General features: G+C 41.1%; 3 protein-coding genes across 4 annotated transcripts in view; 1 reads left to right on the forward strand and 2 right to left on the reverse strand.

The window, feature by feature from the left end:
* The window catches only part of LOC105670036 (zwei Ig domain protein zig-8), a 265129-nt gene that overhangs the window by 141510 nt on the left and 101563 nt on the right, over positions 1-22056 (forward strand). The gene's annotated exons all lie outside the window — the stretch shown is intronic.
* Positions 1-22056, reverse strand: part of LOC105670037 (zwei Ig domain protein zig-8-like) — a 235366-nt gene that overhangs the window by 76627 nt on the left and 136683 nt on the right. The gene's annotated exons all lie outside the window — the stretch shown is intronic.
* LOC105670035 (fatty acyl-CoA reductase 1-like) lies at positions 12173-20314 on the reverse strand. Its single transcript, XM_012363327.2, has 4 exons — positions 20078-20314; positions 17722-18198; positions 14684-14911; positions 12173-12637 (listed from the first exon to the last, which is right to left on the reverse strand). The coding sequence occupies exons 1-4, from the start codon at positions 20260-20262 to the stop codon at positions 12313-12315; spliced, it is 1215 nt and encodes a 404-aa protein (XP_012218750.2). The 5' UTR covers positions 20263-20314; the 3' UTR covers positions 12173-12312.

The following is a 22056-nucleotide window of genomic DNA, read 5'->3' on the forward strand; positions in this document are numbered from 1 at the left end:
CTCGGCTCGGCGCGCGCGCCGGTCTTCTCGTATTCGCAATATCGAAAACAATGCGATTTTACTGCTGCAAGCGCGCGAGCAAAATGCGAACCGCGACTCCGCTTCGCACGAGTACACTCAACGCCACTAAAAAACCGCACGCGGCCGTTTTACGCGTGAATGCGACCCGCTATTATCGTTTATGCGCGCGAAGCTGCGGCCGAAGGAATTTTTGGTGATGAAATCGCGCGCAGGAGCGCGTTACGGCCTGGGTGCGTCGTAAAACTTAAGTGTCTCCTCCAGCAGTTTGCGCGCACATACATAGAATGGCTCCTCGTATCGTGCAGTATTACAGATAACCATAGATGTTTGCCGCGTTATACTGTGTACGAGTTAAAATTTTGGAACTAGGCATAATTAGAATCGAGCAAGAATAAGTATGCCCCTTTAATATTCTATCCACTTTAATATGCAATGTATATATGTACGCGTATAATGGTTCTCCCGAGCTTCCTATTCGAATGCGTTATCCGAAATGAAGAAGAAAATAATTATGAAAGAAATGTGGAAAGTGTAGATAAAAATAGTGCATTTATTTTTGCGAGATATTTTTTGCTCGTAGACTCGTCTGCCTTTTTCCTGTCTTTCGCTCTGTCAGATACCAACCTGAATTGTAAACCGTAGAATCGCATGATCGTTGCTTCGTTGGATATCGCCAAGAGTGATATGGCTTAGACGCACGTACGCGTGGAACGATCTCGCCTGATTTTACAGAATTGTCTGATCTGATTGGGCGGAACGATGTCGTTGATCGCAGACGTATTATTCTTAATGTGACGCGAGTCTCTGAACCACCGGTGAGACGATTTCTCTATATTTTACTCTCACAGAGAAAGATTAAATTTGCTGAAATTGTATTGATTTCAATTTCCACAGACTGTATAAATAGGTCTATCCGAAGTCTATCTGCGGAATAACCGCCGCGACACAACCAGTTCTATAAATTCCTCAAAGTATTCAACGAAGCTTAAAATCTTCTCCGACGGCCGTTTGCTTGGGCCGAGCAACACGGTCTCCGTCTGCCTGATTTGATTTAACCTCGATCGAGTAGATAAGATTGAAATGTGACGTCGATAATGCCGATATCGCGTTACATGGTTCGGCGCTACGGCCGGGTGTATCGGGTAACTCCGGCGATGGATGCAGGCCATTAGACTAAAGTCGCATCACCTTCGCGAAATCGAATATGATAGCTGATCAAGGATCATTTCATGATACGCGACTGTAAGGACGATGATTAGTGCTAAGTGCACATTTAGCTGTCATGATGCGGAACGTCTGCTATGTAAAGAGCATGTTACGGCGCGATAATGGAATGAACGTGGACTTAAAAGCTTAGAATGTACTTCGTGTCAACTAGGAGAATTCAGGCGACTTTTCGAGCGACGTCTCGCTAATTTAGCCCTTTGCATTCGTTTGTGTGTCTCGCGGAAATTTAACGCGCACACTCAGAATAGAGAGCGCCATGCAACTGCCGTTCTTCCGTCAGATGTAAAAAGTACTGCGCGGATTTTTTTTTCTCGACCCGACGCTCGTTACGCAAAACAAAAGCATCTGTTACAACGGACTGCGCTGATGACCGCACGTGATAATTTTTCTTCCGTCAATCGGCGGACACTTAATGATTAAAAAGCCATTTCCGCGGCGCGAGGAATTTTCCTAATGGAAGTCACACGGTGATTGCTACACCGTCGCTATGTGCCGGCAACGTAATTATTTTGCCGACGCTAACGGCACCGAGCAAGGAATAATGAAAGTCTCATCGATTGCTCGCGTTTATATAATGCTGGCAAACGATAATTATCGTATCAGAATTATCACATGAAACAGTATCAAGCGCTATATCGAAAACGATACAATGATGTTACGTATAAAAACCCATCGTGGTTTAAGCGGGCTCGTATTAAATATCAATATTCACGAATGGTAATTGTGAAATCGTATGAAATCGAGCGTACAATGAATGGATAAAATTGTCAGATTTGTTATTAAATTTTATCCGTCATCAGATTACAAAGGATCGGTAATATGACTGGGTGTTATAGGGGTTAATAACGGTATACATATATATATATATCGATACGGGTCGCACCATCGCAGTCGATATTTTGTTTGGCTTGCACTTATCTGCGTCACACATCATTGAATTTTCTATGTTTATCGATGCTAGTTGAGGAGTAGCATCAGAAAGAGTAGCGTATAGAAATTTCAAAATGTAAGAAAACAAATTTAGCACGATTGAAAAACTTGATATCTCGAACGCTCCATTTTGTCACACTTTGCATGACTGTTTTTGTTCGAAACTCCGTTCTACTTATCACATTTTGCGACTTAACGAAAATAACGGAATGCACTTAATGAGAAAACTCTTGCAACATTTCTATCAAGTTCTTTAGCTGTATTAATCTTTTTCTTTCTTTTTTTTCTTTTCGACTAATTTCTCGGCTAAAGCTCCTGCGCATCGAGAGCAAGCGACGATTCACAATGATAATGTACATCCGGCGTGCGCGCGCTATTTAGATGCAAGGAAATCCGGTTCGTCAATAATCGCCGCGTAATCGCGAGAATGCAATAGCAAATGGCGATGGCGCTCATCGTGACCGTTAATCCGTCGAGCGCGACTGTAAAGCGTTCTCGCTTTAGCGTTCTCGTTAAAATGCGCTCAATCTGCCGCTCTCTCGCCGGGCCGACGACGGACGGCGGTGACGGCGCCGGCACGTACCGAGATGGGCGAAACTAATTTCCGCTCGGAGATGAAACAGCCACCGTCGTTTAATTCGTGCCTTAGTGTCAATGGGGGCCATTAACGCTTCATCGGGGCGTGAATATTTCGCGCCGCCGTCTGTCCGAGCGAGACGCCGCATCGCGCGCCCGATTCGTTTTTAACGGATCCATTTCGTTTCATAACGCGCGATGGCGCGTCGCGTCGCGAGCTCTGCATTTTGATACCGTAATACCTTTCGCTCGCGTCGAATGCGCCTCGTTATGCCGCCGGTTAATGATTCACGGCGCAAAACGCGGCTTCGGAATTCAAACACGTACGTAGCACTGGGTTTGCAGTCCACCGGCGTTGCAGCGAAATTATTCGCCGCGTAATCGCGCAATTACTAATTTTAATTAAATTTTTGCGGAACTTTCGGCTGAATTTGTCATTGTCAACTGACCACAGTTTGTACGTAGTGCGCTAACTAATTATTGTAGCGTTTTATTTATTATCGCATTACGAAATTTCTATAATTTAATCTGGAACATATTTTTCGTACAATCGACCGATCGTTCGTATTTCATCCGACTTTGACTAAAAATTCTTCGATGCTAATGCAAAGCCCGCATGCAAACGATCCTGGTCTTTCAAAATATGTGGAAAATATCATGTTCTACAGAGCAAGCAAAGGTGCTGTTTATACCATGCGAGAGAAACTAAACGACGATGCAGCGTCGTCGGTCGAAAGTGCGGCTTTTCTCGGCTGGCGCACCGCATAAATGATACATAAACACTGGTGTATCGTAAGAGTGTACATAAGCAGCGTAAAGCGCGAGGGCAGCCCCCCTCACCCTGCGTAACGAGGAGGCGCCACCCGTAGCTGGGCAAACAAATGCGAAAATTGGAGCATGGTACTCCGTCGCCGCCGCCGCCTCGGCGTTGCATCCCTCACGGTCAATAAACACCGACGCGCCTCTTCTCTTTCTTCCTTCGTATCATTCTCTCCCTTCGGAAGTCGCTGTTACGAAATGATGGATCGCCCCGAAGTACGCGGCTTGTGTTCACACTGTAAATTCGCTGCAAGCGTATTTAAACTCGGTAATCACGTTTGTTGCGCATATTTATTCTAGAGATACGTTGTGTCTCTTGTGATGTACTTTACTTATCGTGTTATTTGCAGTTTTATTTTTTAAAAGAGAGAAAGAGAGAGAGTTGGAAATGCATTTATGTATCAAACATTAGCTGCACACTGCGAAGTATCCTTTGGAAGTTAACTTTATTTTCTCCTGAATTTCGATTTTTCAGCTGCTTTATTCTTTGTAAAACGCGCTTTTATATCGCTATTTTCGCACAATACTGCATAATTTTTCAGGATAAATGCAACCGTATTTAATTTATAATGATACGTATAATATGCATTTATTTCAACATTCACGTCATTATATTTAAATAGCATTGAGTAAAAGAACTAATTAAAAATATTTTTCTGCAGCATTATCGCAATATTATCAATCGGAATTTTTTCAAACGCGGAATTTCTCAACGCAGCAATATGTTTTCACATCTTTTTATTCATGTCGAATCTCGGCGATGCGTTGATATCATGGAAATGTAGTATCGATGAGATCGCAGTATGCGCATAAATATAAATACGCACTTTTTATTTTTATGCATGAAGCAAGATATGAATGCTATTCGCCAACGTTTTTTGTATTTCGCGCTATAACTTTACGAAGGACAAACGGAAAACAATACTATGATGATTTTAATGTTCGAAATCATATACTGACTTTTCATAGTTGTTACAATTGCGAAGAAAAAAGAACGTTATTGGACATGCGTATATTTGACGTTCTATTCTGTGCAAAATAACATGTTTGCGCGATGAAATTTTTAACGTTTCCCAATTACAATAGCGCGCAATAAAATATATGCGCGCGTTGTCAACAAATTTAACAGTTGTATAATGACTTCATGATATTTAAGTTCCGACGTTGTTAATAATTAAATTGTAGTGAAACTCATCGCCAGTTTGCGCGCAATTATTGCAAACTTTATTTACGATGCAGTGTGCGAATTTCCCGTGAGTATCAATTCCTATGACAGTTCTTGCGACATTGCTCAAATGAGTTTCCAACTGTCTTTCTCGCGTGCCACGAGAGGTTGACAGCAAGGTCGTCTCTAAAATAAAGCGGATATTGGGAAGTGTCACAGAGCGGGAGAGAGAAAGAGAAAGAGAGAGAGAGAGAGAGAGAGAGAGATCGATCGAATCATACTCCGTCGATAGTTCTTCGTAGTTGTACTACTTTGCAACGGTACTTGAGTGCTACTTCCTTGCCAAGGAATCACTAGCATGTGCTATTCTTATGGGATCGTTCGTTCTTATCAAGATGTCTCGGAATGCTCCGTTATTATACTTTCCTGATTGCTTGCTCACTGTTAAATTTCTTCCATTAAATCTGTAAAAATAGTACAAAAGAAGTACTCTATTCAAATATCTGTTAAAAAAATATTTTAAAATTTATTAAAAAAATTTAATAGATCGTTGAACATATAATTAGTTAGGAATTAAATTGGAATAAAGACTAATAATAGTCATTATTGGATATTTGAATAGAAGTTTGCAACGGATTTTTCTTGCAAGCCATCGAATGAGTTGTTTATTTCAATTGTTTATTTCATTTTCCGATTGTAGATTTAAAGTTTATTTGTGATTTTCCATGTGTTATGGTTTATTAAAAGCTCATTAATAATGCACCACTCGCGATTCTCATAATAACTTCTCACGACGTCAGACATCACTTTGCGGCTTCTGCGTCTCTCGACAAGCTCGGTAACAGAACTGGATACAATAATGGTAATTATATACGGGCCGGAGTGCCGGTAATTGCCAGACGTAACTCACGACCGCCGCGACGTTCGCCGCACGCACGAAGTTTGCGAGTGGGTTAGGGAAACTTGCCTCATAACGCGCTTACGTAAAATCGGCGTCTCGGGAGCGGGGAGGGAAGGCGGGGGAAGAGAAGAGAAATAAATTAATTTCTGTCAAATGGGAAACGGGTGCACGCGAATTACGCAATATAACGGAGCACGGTAAACGCTCGCGAAAACGGCCGGAAACTAACGGCCGAAAACCGGGCAAACTGCGGTTGAATCGAGCCGTAATACGGGAACCTACGGTCTGCTTGTTTGACTTTTCGCAAATGTTTGCGCACGGCCGTAATGGAAAGCAAAGAGATTTCAAACGGCGAATGTATTATTTTTATACCCGCCATTTTTAGGCTACCATAAAGATCTGTAATTGTCAGACTGTAAAAAACTTTGTTATCCTGGCTCACAGAATATTCTCTGAATAATTTTATCTTATTTAACATATAATACTTGCAGTGGCATTCTCAATGATCTTTAGGATATGTTGAAGTAATAATAATAGCATACTGCTTGCGGTTAAATAAATCTCTGACATTTTCGATTTCGGACAGAAGAAACCGCACATCTTGTTGCATGCAGTTGCATCATTCCCGGAAAATTTATTTCGTTCTTAAAAAAAAAAACTGCGTTTCTTTGCGTCGGTAAAAGGTCTCCAACAAGTATTAGACGAACGTTTCACTACTTCGATAATCTTGTTGTTCGTAGAAAGTTCGTAGACTTTCGCTCATCGAGGATGTTCCTCTGCAAATGTTTTTCAGACGTTCGCAAATATTCTAAGTTACTTGCTTTGCGGTCGTTATGGTGGCTTTCAGTTTACGAGGAGATTTACTGTAACGTGCCATTAACAAAAACTCATTACGTGATAACGTGCTGCGATGCTTTTCAAAGCTTTATTTTGCAAATTTTATACGCTCTAAATAACGCTTTCACGTGGCCCTTAATGATAACGTGAGCCCGGCAAAAGACAAAGCCATTTGATTAACACGTTTCTCGTGTGCAATGTTTAAATTTCATCTCACAAATGGCCGTCAGCAGAGCCCTCTTTCCAAACTGATAATTTTGCCGTGCACACCGGATCGTGGGAAAGTGTGCCGGTCCGGCTAGATGTCAGCGAGTCTCAGATTATTGGACGTATGTACACAGTATATCAGCCACTACTTAGGAAGTTCCGGCGAACTTGCGTTCCGCGTTTACTCTGCTAAGATAGTGTATCCATCCATCGACACGGATATTCCTAGTCGGTGACGCCGCGTGAGAAAGTCACGCGAATCAGGCATCTTGGAAATTGCCGACAGAGCGCTCACATGTGTATGTCTAGTTGAAAACTTTGATAGATAAATTTGTTTTTGCTTTGCTTGAGAAGAAGAGTAATTTCGATTCATTAAAATTTTACCAAAAATTCATTAGAGAGAAAATATATTCCCGAGCGGCATTCTTGCATCCCCGATTCACTCTCTCGTGAGAAAGGATTCTCAATTAACACTCGGTGGTTCTCAGGCTGCTCGAGATACTGTCGGAGGCCGCGAACAGAAAAAGAAGAAGAGTGCTAAAAAGCTTAGCTTAACGCGGCGTAGATGAACCGTGGTACGCTATCGCAGCACGCTCATTTGAGAAAAGCTTCTCCATTTAGAGAATCCACGGAATTTACGTTGCTCGGTGAAATGTAACGCTACTTTTGAATCCGAACAATCCCTATTGCGTCACTATTAAATTGACATTTTGTATCACTCATATTATAATAACAACCATACATTCAAATTATAATTATTGTTACAACAATATTTGCGGTTAAACGCAAACGATTTAACAAGCGTGCTGTTAACGTAATAATTTGTAACACGATAACATTGCAATTGCGTTTTTTTCTAATTTACCCGTTTAATAACAATTATCATCTATAATAAACATTTCAATTCGATATGTTGCCTTTGATCCACCGATCGATTTTTACAGCAAATCGTTAAAATATCGAACTTAAGGTTGCTATAGAAATAATTTTATATATAAAAGAACGCTTTTACCATTCGTATAATTTTCTTTACTGTCTTTCCTTATTTCTTACCGTGTTACCTCGTTCACGTGTAAGTATAGACGGTAGTTGCTGCTTGTACGTAAATCATTTCTCCGCCCCTCTTTTCCGCTGTTGTTACGAGAGTAAAACCTTGTTCTTTTTACTGAATTTCCTGTACACTCGGCTATACCTCCGCATTTTTCTCCCTCTCGCGTACGCGCTTTACTGTTCTTTGTTCGCGGCTTCGACACACGTTTTCTTGGATATTCTTCCTTCGTCGCCGATCGCGCTAACAATAAGTTCCATGTATGATTCATACTAGAGGCTGTTTCCACCTGAAATCGCGGCTTGATTAAACGAGATCACGAGAAATTTATGACGCCCCTATAAAAATTTTGGATTGTTAAAACCCGCACGGAAGACTGTACAAAGAGCGGAGGGACGAAATCGTACGCTGAAAACGGCAGTGAAATTACTGCGCTCCGGATTATATCTACGCCCTTTAATCTGCTAGATTGGAAGATACTGAGAACGGTTGGAGTACTCGTGTAAAGGAAAAGCCGTGTAACAACAACGGGGTTGTATCGTGCAACCTGTTCGTAGTATCCTTATTCCAATTAACCGCCACATAAATTCTATAACCTCTTAACAATGTTCTTTCGCTGTGGACAAAGAAGATATCCAGATAGCTTTCTAGCAATGGGAAATGTTATTTGAACTGTGCAACGCGTTCTTTTCGTGTACCTTTTTGTAGCCGCGAAATAATTGATATAATTGTTCATCACAAATTTATTTCTATTCATTTTTTTAATTATTAATTTACTAATTTGTTACAATTAACGATGTGCTTAAGCTTAAGCTTGTGATATAACTATTATTTTCTATCAAGTCTATTTTTAATGTTAATATAAAGGTTTTCGGCAACATTGACAAGCCAAATCTTCTTTTCTCGTGGTATCAGAGTGAACGAAGATTTTGAGAAAATCCTTCTCCATTCTTACGTTCTGCTGCTGGAAAAATGGTCAGATTGTCATGGAACGTTGCATTAGCCGGAAGATCAGCAATTTTGGATATCGTTGTGTATCCGCGGCGGCAGTTCTACACACAAAATGTACGTGGCATTCGTTGCGGACGGTCGTTTCGTCCACGCGCATTATACGCTTCCGCGATAAAACTCCTCGAAAAGCCACCGGATAGTCGCCGTTATTGTCGGGGTTTTAAGAAGTACAATAGTCGAGAGGTAGTTTTGTGAGTGAAGGAAATGTGCCAAGGGCCGGCAAGAGCGGATCGTAGGGAACGACTCACGATGGCACGCGGCTTCCGCCGTTGCCGCGACTCCGCGACAAGTCTTTTCCATCCACACGAGCATTTTATTTTGTCGCGGACGGTTAAGTCGCGTCGCGTGCGACCTACAAATACCGCCATTAATTGGATGGAGGAGGAAAATAATGCCACGCCGCGCCGGACCAACGTTCTCCTTATTCTACTTGATCCTGGAGCCACGCACAACCATTGTATCCGTCCGTCGCGGTCGAGCTTGCGAGCCCCGACATTACCAAGGAAATAGAATGGCTGCAATTAATCTCGTGCGGCACAATCGGACCAAGAAGGTGCGCTCTACGTTTATTACTGTAATATCTCTTGCGCTGATGACGCCCGCCGCTCGAGCACACGTCCGTCATGTAGCGTGTTCGCTAAATATAATTTTTACGCGATACATTTGTCAACGCTTCCCTAATTTTGATTAATCGATGGACTCAAGAAGCATTTAAAAAAAAACAATTATATTAACTCAAATATTTACACACACATGTACAGTAAAATATTCTTGATATGATAAACCATAATTAACAGTTAATTAATTAATTTACGTTATCGTCCAAAAATATCTTCTGACTATTTTATATACATAAAAATTAGTATATCCATTAGAAAAGATATTGTACGAATTGTGCAATATTGAGAAAAAGCTGGCGATTATATTATGGCGCGTAGAAAATTATTATTATTATTAGTCTGCATAATCTTGAAGAAGAATAGGTACCATTGTGTGGCCAAAACTTCCGTTTATTTCAATCTCGCCTCATTACGCGTTCACGCATAAGAAATACGACTTTTCAGTTTTCGTTGAAATTTCTGGCGGGGAATTCGGGCGCGCGGTGCAGAAACACATTGGGTAACTGCCGCTTGAGAGTTTCAAGTACTTCTGCGAGCAAGAAAGATATCTGTTCTAGCTCGCGCAGCAGGTGAAGGCGAAATAAGATCGAGAAAGAGGGTGGGACTTGCCCAGCAACAGCTGTTAGAAAACTTTACAGACCTTTGGGGTAAATAATCTCGAAATGGCGAAGCGCTCGCCGGAAAGAGAGACTCTCGTTTCTCAAGACTGTCGAGTTATGATAATTCTTGCAGTTCGCTTGGTTTCGCGGCGCCATGGCAAACCTGACAAGAGACAGAGAGCCACTAGAAAGTTTAAAAGTACTGGCAAATTTGATGTGCGCGATGTTAAACGATATATTAAATAATTCTTTGATTGGTTATAATATTTGTAAAACGAGATCACACAAATAGGTCCCTCACAATTATGAAACTTTAAAACATATAAAATACTGAATAAAATGTGAAGCAAGTGATATAACTCAAACAAGTTGCTTTAATTCTAAATTTTAATATAAAAATATGAGCGATAGATTTTTGAAAAAATATATGATAGAATTAATGAAAATATAATATAGATAAAACTGCTATCAGTTTATCGCAGTTTTTTTTTTGCGTGTATTTATCAACGCTGTTACAAGAAACTGTTTTTATCTATATTTAGCAGTTGCGGATTTTTGCAGAGGCGGTTCTGCGGGAATAAGAAACGTTGAACGGATTTACAAAGGGCGCTTTGATGTTCTTTCCTCGAACGTGCTATTCTATCGTTCCAGGCACGCCGGCATAACTCACTTTTGCAGAGAGGCAATCACATACATATTTATCTAGATATGTACATCTTATTCATACCTGTTAGAGTTAAATTGAATACGTACACCCGCCCCACGTTCTTTTCACTGCACTTCCTTCCCCCCCCCCTTTCTTCCTCCTCCTCCTCTCTTCTTCTATTTTTTACCTTTACCTACGTTCTCCTCATCCAACAGTCTTTAACCTCTTTTTTAGCTTCTCAACCTCGGCCCCTCGCCGAGCGAGGAACTTTGTTTCGCGAAATAGACGTTCCCAATTATTATTATGAAGGCACAGTTCCACCCACCACGTCCAATTATATCCCGCGAAACTAATCCGCAACTTTCTTTGCTAAATTTCACGCTCGCAACTCGTAATAGGATTTTGAAAGCATAACTCGGCTCATGCTCCCACGGGCTAGTCACGCGAACGAAATTTTTGCTGACAACGAATAACGGGGGAAAAAAATGGGACGGCGTACGCTATGTACTGATGAGAATATTCCGTGGTGAGAGAGACGTCATTGGTCTGATTGTGTAACTACTGCAAAAATGATAAAGAGATTTAGACAGTAATTTGCATGAATTTAAAAATAACAAGGAGTTTGAATTATACGAGAGTTTTTAATGCATTAATATAAATTTTGCACACTATACCACCCAGCTCAAATGCATATAGAACGGATAACAGTGATATGGAGAGAAAATAGTTTCGCGGTAAAATATTTTATGTTATGAATATAATATGAATGTTATGAATATACTATTTTATAGAATATATTATTTTAATTTTTTATTCGTTTAATAGCAGTCCATCATATAAAATGTATATTCTTTCCATCTAAAAATATAAATGGAAATAGCAATCTATAAATGATAAAAAATATTTCGTCTTTATGCGTTTTGTCATTGCTCTAGAAACAAATGTAAAAATATCATCGTGTACTATCGTGCGTCGCGTTCTTACATCTGATCTCGATGCAAAGCAATTTCGGTAATTCCTGTATTGCGCATCGAGACGCTTTTGCGAGAATTTCACGTTTCCTGTTTCTCAAGAGAAAACATACAAAATCTGCAAATAATATTCCCCATTTTCCTTATATTCCTTGTATATACTTTTCTTCGATGGGCAAAATGAGTGCAAGTCGGCGCAGCGGTATTGCATAAGAGAGAACGTGCTGGAAATATGCCTTCGTTGATACTGCCGTGCGCGCCAAAGCGAGTGGATGTTCGCCTGGAAACTTTCACCCGAACAGCATTTTCTCGTGTAGACGCCTCGCACGACTCTCACGAATATTTGCGAAGCGCAACACACAATTCCGACCGAGTGTGCCCCCGGAATTGACCTTACGAACAGTCAAGATTCTTCGACTTTCTTTATGACTGAAGAGACCTCGCGTTAAAATAACTTGTAATAGAATTCTGTGCTGCCATTAATACTATTGACACACCGTTAATTGATTGAACATGATTAAAGTCTGAGAAATAAAATTACAATTTGTGCAAATTTAGTCTAATGAAACTATACACGGTAGCATACGCAACGAATACTTGTACAATTTATATATTAATCTTAAAAATATCTGTTTACATTATAAAGATGTCGCAAAGCCACGGTATGGCTTCTTGCGGAGAGAAAACTTGGGGATTTTCTGTACAAAACGATATTTATACAACAGTTTTATCTATTATCTAACTTTACGCGTGTGAGAATTGAAAAACGCGATGTACGCGAAGACGAGAACTGCGGGCGCGATTAAGAAGAAGAGACGAATAGTCTTCGTGAGTGTGAGAATGTTCTCGTTCACGCAGTGTTTCTGGGTGGCGGCTGCGACGCAGAGGACGTAAGCCTCGATGTCCATCTCCACGATGACCGGAAATGCGTCTTGTTCCTTTGCCGTGAGGCGTTTCTGTAGTAAGTACACGCGATTCCTCTCCGTTGACCACGACCTCGATGAAATTGACTTCAGGGATAGAAGTGCATTACGAACTTTGTCGTATTCCGCGAGAAACCTGGAAAGCAGTAAAGATTTTACCTCCCGGACCGATTGGTTTTTTTTCGCTTCTTCCTGCCATTAATATCCGTCTCGCCCGATCCTCTCGGCACTTGAACTTCCGACGTGATTCCGATTATTCGCATCTGCTTTTTATTTCTTTTCTGCAGTATAAGAATTTTTTCGAATATTTAGATAAGATTGAATTTTCTCAAATACATGAAGGCGCACACGCGATAGAAGGAAGACGCTCTCGACATTGATTTTCAAATGGCCGATTCAATCGCAGTTGAAAAAAAAGATCACCAAGTACCATTAAGCGCGAGCGGGATAATAAAAAAACTTCCTCCGGGCATCGCAAACTATATAATTTCCAATCCAAGTTATTACGAAGGAATCGCGACAAACTTGATGGCAGAGTTTCCTTTTGTGGAAGAAAGCCCGAGCTAAGTTAGCGCGCAAGATTTACTCTGCGTTTGAGAGCAATTGAAAAAATCAGAAAAGTATTTGGCAGGCCGGAAGCAAAAATATTTTTGTTCAATCCACGAATCAATTTCTATAACGAGTCACGTGTTCCTCTTTTCTCTTTTGTAGCGCGTTAAACCGTGTAAATGGCAAGATCGACAATTATTTATTTGAGACTACGATACGTTTAGTGAAAGTTTGTTGAAAAGTTATTCGATGGTCACCTTTTCGGTGAAAAGTTCGTCGAAAATAATCGCGAATGCCGGTCGACCGTTGTAAATAGCAAGTCGATACGCATGAACGCCCTCTGAGAGCGCGTAAAAACGAATTTCGATGGGATAGCCCGTCAGGATTTCCCGAAAGTTTTCTCGTCGCGACCGCAGCATCGGTCCTCATTTTTCAAAGCAATCAGGCACCGAGTGACGCAACTTTCGCGATCGGGAAAATAAGTTTTACCGTACGAGACACAATTCTGCCTTTCTCGACGCTCACTCGCGCACGACCGAGGCCAACAAACCTGTTTACGCGGCTTGTGCCTAAATCGCAGTTTTAGCAACTTTTACTTTTACGATTTGCTGCACCGCGTTAATCGAGAGTATACGGCGACTTTCACGATGCGGAGTGTAAGGGGCCTTTCACAATGCGGAAAGTCGAAGAGACCAAGTACAATCGGTCGCGATCGCGATCAAACTTTCACGCGAGTCTCCTCGTCGAAACTTATCCGTGATCGCGAGAGTAGTTATCGGCGAAGTTTGAGGCTTCATGTTTGAACGGCTTTAATCGTTTCTTAACGCTCCCGAACGCAGCGAAGGATTATCTCCGATGCGCATCGAGGTTTACTACTGGCAGTGATCGTTCCGCGATATCACGGATTTATAGTTGTCGTGATACTGAACGATGAAACGTGTAGAAATTGCAGATACCGCACGAACTTTGTTAAAAGGTAGAATCGTGACGTATCACTTAGAAACAGAGATAGATAAAATTGCACGAAATCTGCGTCGCATCGAATATTTGCGAAAAATAAAGCACAGTTTTTATTTTACGTCACATTTTTTTATCGGATTCCATAATTTGTAAATTGAACCGTAATATGAAGCAGTGTAATGCTACGCTCTTAGAAAATGACTTAGTGGCTTTATAATAGCGTTGCGTTCTCCAAACAACTTAATATCGCGAGCAAATTTAATATTGCCAGCTGTTGCAGAGGAGCGCTGTGAAACCAACTTCAAACTTATGTTAGACAATACTCTGGTACAAGCATATACCTTATCCGCGGCCTCTTCTTCAGATCAAGCATCTAATGTAAAGTATATATAGTGCAAGAGTCAAGACGTAACATTTATTTATAACTTCGCGAGTCAATCTATGTATCATATTTGCAATAACAATAAATAAAAAACAGCGATGAACGAGATAACGGAGAAGAACAATCGCGACGCTTGCCATATTTTTATAACAAAGTTAGCGCGACATTAATGATGAAAATGACCGCGCTAAATCTTCCGAGAGAAGACCGCGCAAACGGAGACATTGACGGAACTATGACGATAAATTCGCGACTCGTGGAATTTCGCGATAAATTTCACGCTCGTGGTACCTCTGTTTCCTGCCGCACAGAGCTAGGGCGATGTCGCTAAGTACGGATGGTAACCATTCGAAGAACAGCACGAGAATCCAGCATAGCAGGGCGTTGGACGTCATTCCGCGGATGCCGAAGCTCGGATAGGGAAAGGTCCAGTTAGCCCGTCTGCTCTTTTTAATCAACTCTTCCCACGTGCAGTCCAACGTCGCCGCATTGTAGACCACTGGTTTCGCAGCGTTGGACCTGTGCGCAAACGGTGGAACGCATGAGAAAACACGATGCCGCACACCCGGCAATGTAGTCGTTACATCATGCGATAATTAATCGTACTATTTGCGGCTAAATGTAGCGCGTTTCATTTTATTTATAGTCGCGCAATAACTTACGTTACGTGTATATGCGCATTTGCATTTAATACTTGCGAGTTTTATATTCGTTGTAAAAAATTCCAACTATCGCACCCTTATAAATTCTCGAATAATAAATCGTTTAACGAATGCAAACGATCGAAAATCGTGCGATGAAAAGAAAAAATTACGCTGCGAAATTCGCTTAGGGATTCGAATTTTGCGAGCAAAGGTTTATCATCTGATTTCTGATCATTTAAATACGCTAAATGTTTTATTATTACGGAACTTATAAGCGCGCAGCGCCTTAGGGCTTCGCTTCCTTATAAAGCTACTTCTAACGACTACTAATAATTAATCGTATTTCTGGTTAGTAACTTCTCTCAAATGCGAGGGTAATCGGTAAAAGCGAAAAGAGAAGCACGAGAGAGGTGAATGTAGTGCACTTCGCTTCTTGTAAGGAAAACGCAATCAACTTATTCGCAGTTCCGAAATACTTCAGAGCGAAACGAGGAGGTGCTCCTGATTCAAACTAGTATTCAAACGTAAGACTTTCAGGAAAAGCCCGAAGAAGCCAGGTTATAATTTTCATTCGATTGGTTCGTTGTTTGATGACCTAAATAAGACTTGCAATTTAAAAAGCCTGGCTTGATTCTCGCTGTGTGCGTTTCGTCTAATTAAAACGTGGCGCAAAATAAAGTTGGAAAGAAAGTCTCATCGATAACGAGGAAATCAATTTTCTCGCGAATCAACACGCGCGTCTGCGTTCACGCCGCGATATTGATTTCAATTTTTATTTCACGCTTCGTGCGAGCCAAGCGTCGACGCTCCTTTGGTAAACCCATCTAATATAACTTAACTATGCACCTGTCGAGCGAGGTGCGCAATTTGACTATCGATTTCAATTACCGACTCGCGCACACGAACTTCAATAATCGTTTTCTTCTCAGCCGCAAACCGCACTGCCGCTGTACTCTCTACAAAAGTCGTAAATACAACTCACGCCAGCCGAAAAGGTGCTCTTATTTGAAAATCAACGAGAAATGCAAAGCTCTTGGTCGGAAGTGTCTAAAACCCGGCAGCCGAGTTGAAACTTTCGTTCGATCGGATTCAATTTAAATAAAATGCTTCGGCTTAAGCAGAATATGGCCTGATTTTAACGCTACGTCACGTTATAATTATATCTACAATTAATCCCGGTATTAACATCAAGGATTAATGAAACGTCAGCTGTGGAAATCGAAGCGAATAATCACATGGATTCATGTAACAATGCAACTCTCTCGCAAAATTAGAACGCGTATAAAATAAAATTAATATGTTATATTTCTAATATACAAAAAGCAGCACACATTGTTAGCTATAATTATTTTAACAATCTAAATTGCTCAAAAGGATCGACTGCTTTGTTTTACCAAAATACTGAATGCCAATTTGCATTATTGATTGACGATTGTATACACGTAACTGTATTACAGCTGAAAATATTTCTTAGTTTTTTTTCACCATGAGAAAACTAACTTATATGATATTGTGAAGACAGAACCAGTCATGCTTTCAGAGAATTGCGGGGTGAATCTCGAATAAAAACTGAAGGGAACGAATTCCGTTTTAGACAATTGGGGCGGAAGCGTCGGATGCGAGCAAACAGTAACAACCGCGGAAACGACGCGCACATGTAAAACGTGTTTGCTCGTATCCAATATTTCGCATTGGAAAACTAGATAAGCCGCGTCTGCAACGAATTTCGATTGCGATATGTTAAAAAATGCAACGGATAGCGAGAAAAACTTTTGTCTCTTTCTTTTTCTCTAAATAGTTTTACTTTTTTAATAAAAAAAAAAAAGCTAACCGCTTTCCACAAATCCATAAATCGATAAATTGTCGAATTCATGTATAGGATTTTCCACGGATTTTCACGTTTTTTGCAAATTCGTCCAATTTTATACTCTTTGTTTCCGGTAAAGACAGGCAGGCAGGACTGTCGACACTATTAATTATATTCGTTTTTTTTTATTTTACAATACACTTTTTTATTCGCGCTTCATATTGCTCTTGATATTTTCTTGTGAAATAGCAACGAGTAGTTTTCCTCTTATCGAGCGAGGCTTTATCGAGACACAAATACTAATAATTACTTTCTAAAATGAGCAAAAACATGCTTTGAGAGCGGAAAAAAAGGCTGGTTGCGCAATATACATTTGCGAGAACATAGAACGACATCGTTACATTCTGTTTCATATTTCGTAATTAGATAGACGTTGATTATTGCTGTTTTGTAATATTGCATAATGCCATACACGTATTGCGCGCCTTTAACGCCGGTTGACTTTCTCCTTCCATAATAATTTAACATTAAACGCGCACAATACATAAGCGCCCCTTGATGATTCTTACGTAAAATGATTATTATTATTGTGATAAATCGCTTTTAGTAAAAAAAATTAAGTTATCATAATGTGTTGAGTGTTAAGTTTGATTAATGCGAAGATGATCAAAAGTTCGCGGCAACGAGAATCAAAAACACTTTAAAGTCGAGTGATTAGATTGATATCCTTCTTTAATATTATTATTTTTAATTGAAGATAAATAGACAAATAAGATATATTGAACGTGGGATTTCAGACACTAACAAGAAAAAGAAAATTAATCTAAAGTTACATATAAAGTAATTAGTAAGTAATCCGATTTATATTTTATACGTACATGCCGACTTCCCATGCGGCTGCGATCATCGTGTTTACCGCTATGTCTATTGGAATGACTTCGGCCTGCAACGACGAATCGCCGTACGCGTGTCCTGCGCCGACCATGAGGGCAGTTGGTCCTTTGAATATCTCGACGAAACCGGGCATGGGCTCCTTGTGGGCCGGTCCGATGAGAGGGAAGCGCACCAGAGCGATGGGTAAATCGGCGGGGAGCTTCTCGTTCTGTGTGGTTTCGGCTATCTTACCGCGGAACTTGAAAATATTAGACGCCACGGCGACGCTCCTGAGCCCCGGTAAATCCTGACAATATTCTAGGACAGCATCGTACGGCCCGCCGGCATGAAAGGCCACGCTGATTCCCTTCAACGAGGCTTTGTCCTCGGCGTTTAGGTCGAGATTCTCGCAAAGCAGATTGCCCTCGAACGTTTTCACGCGCGAGATCGCGTTCGGAGCCTCCTGCCTCAGTCGCTCGTACCTGCCGAGCGATAATAACGTTCGTGACGCAAATCGGCTTTGGAATTTACTGCCAGAACGCGCCGTCAGAATGGAGATGCATCGCGTCGTGAAAAGAGAGCGCGAAGCGCGGACGCCGTTAAAAATGTAAAGCAGTCTGCCGGCGAGCTGCAGATTCGTATTACGCGGAGTCGCATTCTTCAGTTTGTCGCCGTAATGTATGACATTAGCAAAAATTAAGATGCACGACGCGAGAGAAACTAAGAACGAATGATGACACGGTAATTAATATTAATCACCGTGAAGAAAGAACAACATGAACTTTATATCTCTTTGTCGAGACACATTTGTATGTGTATTGTAATTAATATTCCTCCCCTCAAGTTCGATGTTTCTTCAAAACATTTCTAAAATATGCAGATTTCGCAATTTCTAAAATATTCGCTTCTACGCATTGGTCATTTTCGAAAGGTCAAAAAATGCGAATGCAGCATAATATCTTGATGTTGCATGCAAGCGCCCCGTCGCGGAGATTTATGCAATCAGCGCCGTAACTATTTTAAACGAAACGATCTGGGAGCCGTAAATAAGGCGAGGAAAATCCGGCAAACCGCTTCGCAGCCCGAAAGCGATTTCCCCGAACGTAATAGCGTCGAAGTGGTTGCACCTTGAACGCCCGAGCTGTGCTCGTCCATTTGCATTTTCTCATTTACGCGCGGGGCGATCCTCTTTTTCACGCGCAAAAACGCAGCGATCCGGCAGTAACTACGATTTCCCGAGAGAAGACAATCCTTTCGCGGATTTTAATTTCGCGAAATTCAAAACGCGCGGACGAATTTTCCGCGCGGTCGCGGATTTCGCGACGACGGTGGAAGGAAAGAGAAAGAAAGTGTGCCGCGCCGGCGTATACTTCATAATCTTTCTAAAGAGAGTGCGGAGGCGTGTACTAATGAAAATAAATCTCTTCCCGAGAGCTTTAGCCGCCCTCTTCCCGGGGAGGGGAGGGTCGCACGACGCTAGTACAGGCGCTGAATTTCACCTCGCGTGCATCTTGCAGCGGACGATCGTTACGATGGACGAGCATGTAACGAGGCAATCAGGTTTATGCGTCCGTATAAACGCGTTCGATCGTATCTTGCTTTCGCGATCTTGATTGCATCATTATTGTAGTGCGATTTTGATGAGCGATCGAAATGCGACCGCAGTCCTATTCGGATTTCGCCACTGTTTTTTCGAATGACAAATATAGCATACGATAAGTTTCCGTTTTATCATTATAAAGTGATAAATTTTAAACAGAATATTCAAATTGTGAAATTGTAAAAATCACATTGGGAGATTTGAAACCGCTTTATTCGGATTTTCGGTAATTTATATTTTTTAAATATCGGATAGGATGACAAATAGCGCGTACGTTATATTACATGAAATTGACGCAGAATTAAATTCGCATGGTATTATACGCTTTTGTCAACAAATAACGAATCGATAGAAATTTTCCATGTCATATAATACCGTCATAATAGCTTTATATGGTTATGTAAATAGGATTCAAATAACAACCTCTTTTTTCGGAAAAATTTTCAAAGTATGCCATTCTACCTGTCGCGGTGGCTGAGCATTCGCCGAGCGAAAATTTAATTCCACAGTCGATTCTCGACGTAAGGTGCGCCACGTTCCCGGAATTCCCGCGGAGAACCACCGGGGGGAGAGGGAGGGAGAAAGAGAGAGAGAGAGAAAGAACCTTTTTGGTTCGACGTCCTCGGAAATAAATTCGGCGCACGCCCCCGACCGGAATCGCGGTCACAATTTAACGCTCACAAAAGCGATATCGAGCGACCGGCGCGATTTACAGGCACGAAGTGGACGCGAAGAGGAGCACAAGGAGGATATGTTCGTACCCAGGCGATGCGAATATCTTCTTCAGTCGATCCTCCTTGCTGAGACCGTTTCGGGATCTGAGAACGACGTATACCGTGACGTGCGGCAGGTGCCGTAAGATCTTCTCCAGCAGTGCACGTCCCAATTCGCTGGTGACTCCCGTGAGGAGTACCGCGCGATCCGCGTACCACTCGCACAGAGACATTCTCGATGACTGCAGCCGAATCGCAAAAGATAGCCGCTCCGACACTGCGGCGAGTGAATGTGGCGCTGGGGTAATATTCCGCTTGGTGCACACCGGTCACACCTTCGGGTGTTGTAGAGGAAAGAAGACGTTTGTACTCTGGCCTCAATGATCTACAAGTTAGATACGCACTATTCGGAAACTGTTATTATAAGTTATTATAACTATTATTATAAGCAAGGTAATTTCAGCGGCCTTGTACATTAAACAGGTTCCGCGGAATATTATAAATAATAATACCAGAAAGATAATAATAATGCTTATTAATTATATTTTCACTTTTTTTAAACAGATATTTTTTTAGAGCAAACGCATGAGAAATAATTATTTCTTATCCCGTATGAATATTTGAAATATATTTTAAGACGCGTTTAATGCATAATATTTGAAAGTGAAATTTTGTTTACAGATATTCTTTTTCAGAGTTCTTTTTCTGATAAAATCTTCGAATTTTTTATATATTATGTAAGCAAAAGTCTCGTTTAGATTTAAATACTTGTCTTTAGAGTTGATTTTCTTCATCGTAAAATATTTCTGTAATATTTTAAACATTTTTAATTTTGCATTAACAGCACAAAAAATTGTACATTAATTCGCGTAATTTTCATTTTTTAATATTGTAATTGTTTTATGTAAATTTACGAAAAAATTAATTTTATTAAAATAATTTGTGAATTACATTAGTAAATGTTAACCTTTTAACGTGTCTGCAAATTACGCATTGAGGAATAAAACCAGATTATGGCAATTAGATCGTGTCGCAGAATGTCGATTTGCTTTGATGAGACGCGTCTGTTGTTGCAAGTAGGATAATCAACCCGGACAAAGGGATCGAATTGGCAAGGTAGCGCAAGGACGTCGCTTCATCGACGTCGCAGCTGTCTTGATGTAAATGAGAGTGACGGCAACTACGTTTGCTACAGCTACGTTTACCAGGATTGCCAGTTACGTGGGTTTCGAATTACCATAAAATCTGTGGCTTCGAATGTGGTCGAGCACTTCACTGCTTTGCACATCATTGCATCTAAACTGTTGCATTTATTTTGGGGTTTATAAACATGTAGTTCCATATAGTATATTATTTCGATTCGTGACAAACAATAATCGCGACATCGTCGGGCATAAAACAAAGTGCATTTCCATTGGCGATTTAACGGGTCGTGTCGCAAATATTTTTATTACTCCTAAATAAGCATTTTCAGAACAAACGCATCATGTCCAGATATTTGTGCGAAAATACGTTAAAACTACTCATAAAAAAAACTGCGCAGATACAATAACGTTACAAACTAATATTTAGATGCGTTTATTCTGAAAATATTTATTTAGATGAAGGCATTCATAACGTCGACCATACGTTCGGTGGCGAAATGATGCATCCCGCTAACGTGATTTGAAGCCCAAAATTGATGTTACGATGGTCAATTGGCGCAAATAGCTGCGGTGCAGGAAATATTCCGGTTTTTGACGCGTCCGGCTATTCGACGCGCGATTTCCCTGTAACACCGGGCCGCGCCGCGCCCGGTCCCGCTCTTTCCCCGCCGCAGCATTTCCATGTATGAATATGTGCATTTTTTTCGGCGCATGTTTCGTTTCATACACCGCCTGTCCGCGCGCGCTGTTGTTTTCAAAGCCCGGATCCGACGAAGCGCGCCCGATGGTTTGCTGTTTACGAATAAAAAATCAAGCCCAATTTGAAGCAAACCGTGGTTTTACACGCGGATGAAAACCCGCCAGCTCTCTTTTCAACGATGG

The sequence above is a fragment of the Linepithema humile genome, chromosome 7 (assembly GCF_040581485.1).
Source record: "Linepithema humile isolate Giens D197 chromosome 7, Lhum_UNIL_v1.0, whole genome shotgun sequence".
Lineage (NCBI taxonomy): Eukaryota > Metazoa > Arthropoda > Insecta > Hymenoptera > Formicidae > Linepithema > Linepithema humile.

Excerpts from the sequence above, each read along its gene's own strand:
- LOC105670035 (XM_012363327.2), bottom strand. The coding sequence starts at position 20,262 with ATGTCTCTGTGCGAGTGGTACGCGGATCGCGCGGTACTCCTCACGGGA. Across the intron at positions 18,199-20,077 it reads AAGATATTCGCATCGCCTGG|GTACGAGCGACTGAGGCAGG; the intron begins GTACGAACATAT and ends ATCGCTCGGCAG. Across the intron at positions 12,638-14,683 it reads CTGTGCGGCAGGAAACAGAG|GTTTCTCGCGGAATACGACA; the intron begins GTACCACGAGCG and ends ACTGCTTTCCAG.